The 12152-nt window shown below is 38.0% G+C and overlaps 1 protein-coding gene across 5 annotated transcripts in view; it reads right to left on the bottom strand.

Moving 5' to 3' along the window:
* Dnm3 (dynamin 3) overlaps positions 1 to 12152 on the bottom strand; it is a 480062-nt gene that overhangs the window by 301667 nt on the left and 166243 nt on the right. For all 5 annotated transcript variants that reach the window (XM_051186097.1, XM_051186093.1, XM_051186095.1 and 2 more), the window contains exons 5-6: positions 2250 to 2348; positions 1517 to 1677 (exon numbers count right to left, since the gene is read on the bottom strand). In XM_051186097.1, the coding sequence (XP_051042054.1) occupies positions 1517 to 1677; positions 2250 to 2348 (260 nt within the window). The remainder of the gene's footprint in view (positions 1 to 1516; positions 1678 to 2249; positions 2349 to 12152) is intronic.

The following is a 12152-nucleotide window of genomic DNA, read 5'->3' on the forward strand; positions in this document are numbered from 1 at the left end:
ATAGCAAAATTCCTTTATTACACTTAAGAATATTAGAGGCCCTAGCCACTGTCTGTCTTTCCAGCTTTATCTCTCACTACCCAACACCATTTTTCATGCCTTCCAGCTACACTGGCCTTCTCAATCCCTCAAAAATACCATAGGTATACATCAAAACACTTTCTAGTACAGAGTGAATACATTTTAAGCAACAGACAGCAATTATATATGAAAGTAAAGATCTTCAGTTCAAAATCCAGTCAGATTCCATCCAACATGAATCTAATTATGTCCTAATTTGGTGATCACCTGTAACCTAAATGGCTATTCATGCCCTTCTGGTTTTCTGTTATTCAAAACCTACTTTATTTCTAACTTATATGTTCAATTATATTAGTGAATTTCCCCTAGGAAACTTTTCAATCTTTTAATAATTTTCTTGGACCAATATAGGTATGAAAACAGTAACCTAGAATGTGTTACTAGCACTGGCTAAATTGTGATTCTTGCATGAATGACTTGTACTGCCCTTTAAAATGTTTTGGTGTCTTAAGTGATATAGCCCAAATGCTGCCTCGTGGCTTCTAAATGCTCATTTGTCCTTAATTAAAAAGAAGAAATTATGATAGTTTTTTACATCACATAAAAGTATACTACTGATCTTTTTTTTCTAAAACTTCCTCAGTTGTTTTACCCAAGTGCTTCAGATACAGTATCCGCTACTGTTACCATGGCAACCTTCACTGATTCCTTCAAAGGGCCAACATCAGTACATTTGTGACTACCTGATTCATTGACAGATTATGTACATAGAGAAGAGTTCATATAGAAATCATTATAATATTTGTGACAGAAGCTACTCACAATGCTAAGTCAATGCAATGGAAACTCAAGAAGGAAGCCTGTATGACCACCCATGATAACCATGATATTCAACTCCCATATGGAAAGAAAATATGTAGACAAGTCTACTGAGGACTTATGGGAAAAGTGTATGTGATTCATGAGAGATGGTAGGCTGAATGCCAATTCCAACTCTATTTATTTTGAGTGTGTATGTTATCTGGAAAAGGTGTTTTAGATTATTGGAAATTAATGATTATTTCATCAAGATTTACTGTTTCAATATTTTAAATTAAGAAACCAATAAAGATTTAACAAAACCTTAACAAAGTTAATGGAAAAAAATCTAACCTAACCATCACAGCTTGGCATTTGAAAGAGACTACCTTGTCAGAGCTATACAAGTTTGACTTAAGATACTGTGTGTTGTGAGTGCATGCTCACACATGTGTCTCCTGTTCTCAAACTCTTGCTCACTGTTCCTAAATCAGTATGCTTTTGCTTTGAATACTCTCAACAATATTGAGGTGAATTCAATCAGTGAAAAAGGTAACTGTGTGGGTTTAAATACTGACTTTTAAAATTATTAAAAGCAGAGTGTCATATTTGAGAAATAATTTTATAATAAGAAATGTTAATTCTAGTAAAGTATACATTTCATAATCATATTTACTGTTTGAAAGGATAATTTTACCTGATTCAGAACCTTTTGGAGGTGGGGTGTCCCCATACGATCAGCAATATGTCTATAAGCAGGGTGAGAAAGAAAAAATTTCCTTTCTGCCAACATGGCCGCCTTAATGTCCTTCTTTCCATCTATGTCCTTCTGGCTTCTGTTGACCACACCCACGTAGCCTGAAACGAAACACAAACCTATGGGATTTGGCACACTTCCTGTCATTTGTTCTAGAGAAACATCAAGGCTCTCTAACATGCAAGATTAAGTTTAAGGCTAAAGATTGATTCTCATTACAATATTCCATCCAAGAACTCGCTATTCAATAGCTGCCAGTGATTTGGTTATTGATAAGTTGCTGAAATCAACAGAATATCCCTCCCCTTTTAAAGCTCTATACACTTTAAGGAACTATATCTCAACATTTGTATCATATAGTAGGCAAGTAAATATCTGACTTAAAACAGAATGGTGTATATTTATGTAGCCTATGATGAATATGTATTACCTTCCTTAAAACTCCTTCCTTTCCCTAATTTCCTATTCCTGTTATTTTAAGAACTAGTTCTCCTTTTGAAATGTTCTTTAATACAACACTTGGGAACATTGTGCCATTCCCTATGAAGTACAGCTAATAGTAAATCACTGCCTGCTAATAGAGGAAGCAGGAAAGCTTAGCCTCCCTGTGGTTCACCGATCATTTCTCTGCCATATTATAAAAAGCAGGCCTGCAGAAACCACAGTCCATTACCCCTGCGAAGAGGCAACAACTTGTTCTCTAGCACATCCCGGGCATCCGTTCCTTCATCCATCAGATCCAGCTTTGTGATAACACCAATGGTCCTCAGACCTGTATCATAAACAAACACAATTGTCACCACACAGTTTGCAAAAGAAAGCAAGAACCTAAACAATTCATGGGGCATGAGTATCTCAACACTAAATGTAAGGCTCATATTCCAGGCCCTTCTGTTTCTCTCTAGCTTCCTTTGCTTCTTGTTTACTGTCACCCAGTAACATGAGATAATTCTCTAATCAAGAGAGGAAAGCAGCTATATCACAGAAATACTTCTAAATACAGTATGTCACTTAACCACAGGGACATACTCTGAGAACTGTGTTGCGTGTAGAATTCATCACTGTGCGATGCAATCATCACAGAGTATGTTTATATAAAGTTAGTGGCTCAGGGCGGTGTCTCAATAGGGGCTCCTGATGTAAGCAAGAGATGCAGTCAACATGAGATGTGTGAGACTGCAGCCAGCCTAAGACAGAATGGTTGGATGTGTGTGTATACACATGTGCGGAGGGGGGCGCATGTTCATGTGTGTGCATGCATACAGACATCCAAAAGAGCCCCATGTGCTGCTCCTCCAGCACCATTGATCCTCCCCTTTCTTCTTTACCAATATGCTCTCTTGGTGGCATAGAACTAACTTAAGTAGGCTAAGATAGTCAGCAAGTCCCAAGGCCCATCTATCTCTCCTTTCTCAGCACTGGGATCACAAGCATGCTACACCATGCCCAACATTTTGCATGGCAGTTCTGGAGCTCAAACTCAGGAACTATGAGGCAAGGCAAGCACTTTACTAACTGAACTGTAACCCAGCCCCATGGCACTTTGTATGAATATAAAGAGAATAGCTGTTAATAAATAAATCAGTAACATGGTCTTCTATTACCATTACGAAGTTTCATGTACATACATAAGCGAGTATGTGACACCTTCGTAGCAATGGCAGAAGAGTGGGCAGGTTCATAACAGCATCACCACAAACATGAGGAAAGGGTTTCACCATGGTGTTGTGAATGCTATGACATCACTGGGCTCTAGGAATTTTTAAGTTCCATAATGGCCTCATGAGTCCGCCTTCATGTATATGCAGCCCACCATGAATGGAAATATTGTTATATAGCATTGTAACTGTATGAGTTACATACAGCGAAGGTAACGAAAAAGACAGAAAATTTCACTATTTTTATTGATAGCCCTGAAGAAAAAGAAGTCTTTGGATTCATGAAGAATCAAACACCACAGAGACACTCAGAAAAAGCAGAGCAGAGGTGAAAATGTAAGTAGTAAGGTCAAAAGATGAAGTTGATGAATCACTCTGGAAAACAGAGTGCCTCTAAGAAGCAGACAAATGACTATGAAGATACAATGTTTAATACAGAAATATTCAGGCCTTAAGAAGATCCTATTCAAAAAATCCATTCCCAAAGTGAAAGATACAAATTTGTAAGTTGAATGAACTCAGCAAGTGCCAGCACCAAGTGAAAACATATGCAATTTGTCATGTCAGTGTAAGATTTCAAACCACTAGAAACAGAATGTTCCAAAAATTCTGCCAGATGAGTTTTAAAAAGGAGCCACGTAAAGATGGTTGGGAGACATAGCCATCTCAGCATTCCCAGAAGCTCACTGGAAACCCAAAAGCAATAGAGAAATTGCTTCAAAATTCTGAAGCAAAAAGTCCATTTAACCTAGAATTCTAATTTACCAATAAGTGTGACAGTAGAAAAACAAAACAAAACAAACAAACAAACAAAAACAACTGACTATACAGACTTGCTAAATCACAGAACATTTAAATGCCTTTTGGTTTTGGTATCTAGTAAAGTATGTACTCTACAAAACAGGAGACAATTTAAAGAAATGAGAACCAGGATCTGTGGAGTGTCTTCAGCAGTAGCCTTGCCCCTTTTTTCTGGAAGGCACCAAGGCCAATGGCAATAGCCTATATTGTTCGGGGGGGGGGGGGAGGGTGGGTTCAGAGAGGTCTCTAGGATTCCCCAGACCAAAAACTCAAAGGTTTCTCAAGCCTGTCACTGAGGTTTTGTTGTATAACCTATAGTTTTGGGGAGGAGCATTGTCCCCCCAAAAGTAAATAAAAAATAACTCCCTATGACTTTTCAAACATCCTTAGTGTAATTTATCCCTCTCTTCTCCTCTCCAGCTGTGTTTAGAGTCAAATGCACATGTGTGTAAGCACACTAGGTATGGGAGAGTGATGTAAGGACTTCTAAGTTTTCTTCCTCCACATTACAAAGTCAAATAAAAATTCAAAAAATGTAAATATCAAGAAGTAGCAGTATGATCATATTATATAGAAACAGAGAGGCAAATACCAAACACAACAGCTACAAGGGTTGAAAGTGGGGACCTCAGGAAATGGAACCATGGACCAGGAGGGATTGAGTCAAAAGATTTCATCAAAAGGGTAGGCAGTGTCTTTCACCGTTACCAACTTTCTCTCTCTCTCTCTCTCACTCTCTCTCTCTCTCTCTCTCTCTCTCTCTCACACACACACACACACACACACACACATTCACACACACACTCACTCACATTCACATACACACTCACATTCACATACACACTCACTCACATTCACACACACACTCACAACACTCACATTCACACACATACATTCACACACACTCACACACACACTCACATTCACACACACTCCCATTCACACACACACACTCACATTCACACACACTCGCATTCACACACACACACTCACATTCACACACACACATTCACATTCACACAAACCAACTGATACATATATATGTGTGTATATATACATATATATATATATCTTACAGTCATTATGTATGTATTTATAGAGATCTTAAATGTGTATGAGCATATGATTTTAAGGAATATATATGTATACATATATAAGCATAATTTTAATTTTTAAAAGCTGGTTAAAAAGCATCTCTTTCACCAGGTGGCACACACCTTTAATCCCAGCACTCGGGAGGCAGAGGCAGGCAGATCTCTGTAGTCTAGCCCAGTCTACAGAGTTAGTTTCAGGACAGGCTCCAAAGCAATACAGAGAAAGCTTGTCTCAAAATAAATAAATAAATAAATAAATAAATAAATAAATAAATAAAACAAAATAAAAACTCTCCTACTCCCTTTTTTTTCTGAAAAGGCATCAGCCAAGTCTTTACTTAACAAGGTGGTGTATAAGAAATGAAGAAGAGACCTAATAGGCGGCTTAAAATAATCAATGAATGAAATCCTGCTGGTAGAATCAAGACCTGCATTGATGGACCTCAAAAAGCCATTGTCAGACAAGATTTCAGAGGCTTTCCAGGCACACCCCTGGGAATTCAAAGACCTACGTAAAACAGAACACATTGTTGATCCCTGATCCTGTGTCAGTCTCATTAAGAACTCAAAACGAAAACCATATGGAATGGGTACTATTATTTTCTCAATTATACAGGTTGGGAAAAAGTGAGAGTAAAAATACACTTGCCCAAGGGGTCACAGCCTCAACACATGGAGCTAGAGTTTGGTGGTGCTAAATCCAACAACCTCATTGAATTTTTAAACACACTAATTTTTCTGCACCTCAATTCTTAGATTCTCTCATAATTAGCTATGTTATTTGATAGCTTAGTCAAAACATCCAGTCTCACTTGTCTATAGAACTAGGGGTTAGCTGTAAGTCAGAATTCTGGAGATCAGAGCGATTTCCAGATTTAAAAGTGGTATCTTTAGTGATGAAGGAAGGGCACCTTACAGGCTAAGATATCCCTGACCCTCTTGAGAAAAGATTAAGTTCAGAGATGATAAAATTTTTACTTTTGTCTTTGTGCTGTGCTTTTCTCCAATAAAGAACAGGCATGGCACTGAGAATCAGTGAGTCCTGGGAATAACCTTGAGAAGACACAGACACTTCAAAATTCCAATGCGTGAGTAGAGATGGGAAGTCAAGTGCACTAACCTAGGAACAGACCTCTCGCCCCTTCTCTGATCTGGGTGTTCATTTCTTCAACAGTAGGAACTGCCAATTGGGCAGCCACACACCACAGCACCCTGCTGTCCAGGAGTAGTTATTAGCAAAACTTCTTGCAACTCTCCAAAGACAGACTTTCTGAAGAGGTCTTATAGGAATGCCAACTAATCGCAAAAAGAGAGAAGATTGTGACTCTGGAATCTAGAGTAACAGGGCTGCAATGAATGGTACACACACCCTGTGAGAACAAATGGTCAGAAAGGGGCAAGTGCTGAAAACATAATCCAGAAGGTATGCTAAAGGTTAAAAGCACTACAGCTAGGCAGTGACGGCACACAACTTTAATCCCAGCACTTGGGAGGCAGAGGCAGGTGGATCTCTGTGAGTTTGAGGCTAGGTTGGTCTACAGAGTGAATTGCAGGACTGCCAGGGCTACACAGAGAAACCCTGTCTTGAAAAAACAAAAACAAATCACTGTTATAGAAAGGTATCCATGTTACTCCTAACAAGATACAGTGTTATATAAAGGTAGACTTGAATTAGTTGTGTATATTGCTAACTCTAGAGCAACTACTCAAAAAGTAAAATATAATAGGGATGCTAAGAAAGCAAAGAAAACTGAATCTTATAAAATGTTCAGTTAAAAAAACAAAAAGGGCAGAAAAAAGAAAAGACAAAATAGGAAAAGCAAAATGACAAGGACAATACAAAAGAGACATTAATTTAAATGTAGTCATTAATCCAATGATATCAGTAATCACATTCAAAATATCAATAGACTAATTACACCAATTAAAACATAGAAGTTATCACAGTGGGCCAAAAGATAGGCTAGGTATGGTGCTGCACGCCTGTAATCCCACCACTTGGGAGACTAGGCAGGAGGATTATGAGTTCCAGACAAGCCTACACTACATAGGAAGGTCAAGGTAGTCTGAGCTACACAATGAGATCATGTCTCAAAAGAAGACCAAAGGCAAGAGATGGAACTCATTGGTAAAATATTTGCCAATGTGTGCAATGTGCAGATTCAATGCCCAACACATAAAATGAGACAATTATATGTTATCTACAGAAGAGCCCACCTGGAGCAGAAGAACATAAATAGATTTTTAAAAATGAATAGAAAAACATATCTCATGCTAGCATTCATCAAAAGAGTTGGAGTAACTTTGTTCATTTCAGACATATAAAAGTTCTGCCCAGCAAAGACCAATGTCAAGAGAGTGATAAGACAAGTGCAGATAATAAGGAAATATTTTCAAAACTACACACACACACACACACACACACACACACACACACACACACACACACGTGTTTAGCAAAGGAATGATTCTCAAAATACACAGAGAACTCATAAAATAAAAAGAACCACTCTGGGAGAAACAAAGACCTTATAATTGAAAAACAAGGACAATAGGAAGGAAATCTTTAGTAAAATACCAGAACAGGTGCCTCAAGAGGAAACAAGCAGATGGTGGGTAGACATTTAAAAGATGCTCAACATCTGCACTGCTAAATTTCCCCAGGCTGGTGCAAATACTGGGGGGATTTATTTGGCACCTAGTTTTAGCAGACTCCATGGCTTTGGTCCTCATGGGAGACAGACCATCATGACAATGAGGGTGTGATAGAGGAGAACTGGCTATACTGTGGTAGACAGGAAGTGTGAGGAGCGTGGGAAAGAGCCAAGGCAAGGTGTAAAGTATAGTACATGCTCCCAATGACCTGTCTCCAGCCAGGACCCATACCCTGAAGTGTCACCATCCCCTCCTCCAAATCCTTCAACACATGAACCTATGGGAGAATTTCCTATTCAGACAATACCAGCATCACATGTCATTAAGGAGCAGCCATTAAAACACCAATGAAGTAACAGTATTCACGTATCAAAATGGCCAAAACCACAAAAGTGACAATACCAATGTTTTGTGAGAAACTAGAGGTCACAAAATCTCACACATTGCTGGTAGGAATGAAACTGATATGGCCACTTTGGCAGGAGAAAGAAAACAAAGAAAAACCCCACCACACTCAAAAATTTGTACTCATGCCTGCCCCATTCCTTACCAAAGTCTACAATTTGCTGAATCTGATCTCCAGTAAAACCCAATTGTAATATACCTCCTGCCTAGATATTGGACATTCAGCTTTCATTAAACAAGTCACAGTGATACATCTTCACAGAGAAAAGAAATATTCCACAACACCCAATGACTTTCTGTTCCCCACAAGACCACTAGTCTTTTCTTCCTGTTTTCACAATGACCCTCACTTCCCCTTTACTTCTTCTTGACTTCCTTGATCAACTCTATACATCCTTCAACATTCCTATCAGACCTACCCACAGTCCTTAGTCAGACACCCACAGGGCTCATTCTCTCTGCCTTCGAAATTCTCAATTACACTGAAATCACAGTTCTACAACACCAAGAGTCTGCTTATATTAATTATGCCATATATGAACTATATGTAATGTGTGTAAGTTAAGTTACAGAGGTGGAAACACAGTGGGAATTTAGTTTATAGGCCAAATAAATTAATGAAAATGCAAAGTTATCTATTCTAAACAGGATCATATAGAAGTTGAAAGACAGGTTTTACAGAAGTTCTGTGATAACATTCTCCCATGCTACCTAGGTTTAACTGTCAATACTCATTGACTTATTATAAGGATTCTGCCATTTCTTCCATTTATGTGTGCTATTAGGCTGTAAGTTGTGTGATTCTTTTCATCTAATTAAGAAGTAAAACCAAACAAAGCCACGAACATCATTATCGGTTGCTAGGAAAGCAATCTGGAACATAGTGCATAGTGACACAATAACAGTAAAACTAGTCATTACAGAAGTGATGAAAAAAATACACACCACAAGATTAAAAACATACTTATTAAATTAGATATACTTCAGTTAATTGATGTTTTGTGTTAGGTGGGGTCGGAAATGAAATAAATGTAGTTCTTTCTATTTGGCAATGGTTATGGATTTTTTTATTTCTAAAATCAACCAGTGATGACTTAGAAGAGTTTAATCCTTTTTCATATATACATAATTTTTCCATGAGTTTTATTTTTTGTTACTTATAATTCTGCTGAAAACAGTTTTCATTTTCAAAGTCATCAGGTGATATTATTCCATGGTATAAAATATTAAAAATCCACTATGGCAGTACAGACTCCATCTTGTTCTGGTTCGCTAAGATAGTCCAGAGACAAACCGAGTGCTTGGAAATTGTAATGTCTGTGAAAGGAGGAAAAATATATAAGAACAGAGGAAGGGAAAAGAGAAAAAGCAGAGAACAGACAGAATTAGTTCAAAAACAAGAAAATCTGTGTACAAGTTTTTCTTTCAGGAATGTTATATTCCAAAACAGACTGACTGAGGCATGAAAAAGAAAAATGGCCCACATGTTCCTAAACCTCCTGCTGAGTGTCAGCTGAACACACTTCCTTCTTTTCCACTGGCACAGGACTAAATTAGATTTCCAAGTCTCATTTACAAATAAGTAGAAAAGTGCCTTATGTTGTTCCTATGACTAAGATCGAGCTAAAGGAATATAAACAAAACTGGCATAGGCCACTTTTAGAGTTGGTCTATATAATTTCCCATATATGTTACTGAATGCCCTTTTGCCTTTGTCTTACTGAATAGAATCATAATAGGGAAAGATGGGAGGAGCCTGGATCTCTGAATGACACCATGAAGAAAACCACATCTAGGATGATAGCACTTCTGCCTGAGTCTACTAACTGTTGTACATTGACAGGCATCGTAGATATTTGAAGGAAAGAGTTGCCATAATGAACACCGACATTGAAAGGTAGCAGAGAAAGATACTGCAGGTTAGTTAGAAGCTGATCTGTGTTCTATAATTATTGTAGGCCTGGTACCTACAGTAAACCAGTACCTATAGGAAAGATCTACCTACAGGAAAGATCAAGTGTGTTCATTTGTCTTGATTGTCCTTGTCACTTAAAAACAAAACATTTCAAAAACATAGTAGTTTACATAAGAAATTTATCATTTGTAAATAGAAATAAGAGAGTTAAAGTAATCTATAAGTTTGTGTCTTTTGTTGTTGTTGTTGTTTTAATTCAAGTGTTTTCATGAGTCAAACAATAAAAGAAGGTCAACTAAGAATTTTCCATTAAGCAAACTGTCAATAATTTCTCCCTCAAATCATACAAGAATAATGGAATTCAGACATATCTTTCTTTGGTGAATGTGCAAAAAGAGAGAGAGAAAAAAAATGGTAATGTAAGATCTACGGAGCATGTGATGCAAATGTATTCACATGCATGTAGAGATCACAGGTTGAGGTCATGTGTCTTCCTCCATCACCTTATATTGAAGCTGCCTCTCTCACTTGAACCCAGAATTAGCTGATTCAGCTACTCTCTAGCTAGCCAGCCTTCTCGAAGTATCTCCTGTCCCACCACAATCTACCCTGCCCTTTGTTGTGATTATGGACAGGCTATCACACCCACCCAACATTTATGTGGGTATCAGAGGGTCTCATCTCTGGTCCCATTCCATACCATTCATGGCAAGCACTTTATTCACTGAGATCTCCCCAGGCTTAGACACATTTCTCTTTCCTAAACTCTGAGAAACTAGATATGCGTTAATATGAAAACTGCTTTAGACACTGAACAACATATTTCACAGGACTGTGATAGTAAGAGGAGAAAAACAAAATAAACTTCACAGCCATTTTCTGCTTGATGGCTCTTTCCAGAGTATGAGAAAGAGAGTACCATTAAAAGAAACATCATTAGTCATGCTTAATTCCAGAGACATAGGCTTGCATTTGAGGACGCTGAGACATTCATTAGACTTTGTAGAATAATGCACCAGATAAACAGGAGCCAAGAAGAAAAAAATCTCCAGAAATTTTCACAGGGGTTCTTCAAGTCTCTGTAAATAGCAGTACGCATTAGGTAAAACCCCATTTGGCTGGCAGGCAAAAGAAACTGTCTAGGATACTCTAGGTCAAATAACTCCCAGAGCTTTCATAGAAATGAGAGTCTTTAAAGATCCTACCAGCAAACAGAGAAGGAGAGAGAATGATGAAAAATAATGAGAGAGAGAGAGAGAGAGAGAGAGAGAGAGAGAGAGAGAGAGACCCTGTGGAAGATGCCAATGGGTCAAACACGGGAAGCACTACTACACTTTGGAAACGAAGAATGTGCATTAAAAAAATTCAACTGTAGCTACACTCTAATACACAGTCAAGTACACTTTTAAAGAGCATAAAATTCAGAACTCAAGTAAAATTCAAAATATATAAAGTTTAGGGCTTGAGATAGCTCAGTGCTTAAAAAGTGCTGATCAAGCAGAGAGACCCATAGTTGGGTTCCAGCACCCATGTCAGGCAGGTGATAACTCCCTACAACTCCAGCTCCAGGAGATCCAATGCCCTCTTCTGGCCTCCATGGGCACCATACACATGTGCACATACATACACATAATTTTAAAAACTAGATCTTTGAAAAAAAATAAGTCATAAATAAACTCATATCAGAAAGCTTTCTATCAATTCCAAAATACTTAGAAATTAGGGAATAGATCTTGAAATAAAAGAAGTCACAAAGAAAGTTTAGAATACAGAAAGTCCTCAACTTACTATGGTTCAATTTAGAATGTTTTTAAAATGTGTTTTTATTATGTAAACTTATGTGTATGTATTTGACATGTGCATGCATCCACAGCACATATGTGGTGTCACAGAAAAACCTTCAGGAGTCATTTCTCTCCTTTCTCCATGTGGCTCCCAGAGTCATCAGGATGGGCAGCAAATTTTTTTACCCACTGAACCATCTCACCATCCCAAAGATGTCTGGACTCTGTGATGGTACAAAGCTAGGCACATTGAGTAGAAGCCAT

Source organism: Phodopus roborovskii, unplaced genomic scaffold, assembly GCF_943737965.1.
Source record: "Phodopus roborovskii unplaced genomic scaffold, PHOROB, whole genome shotgun sequence".
Classification (NCBI taxonomy): domain Eukaryota; kingdom Metazoa; phylum Chordata; class Mammalia; order Rodentia; family Cricetidae; genus Phodopus; species Phodopus roborovskii.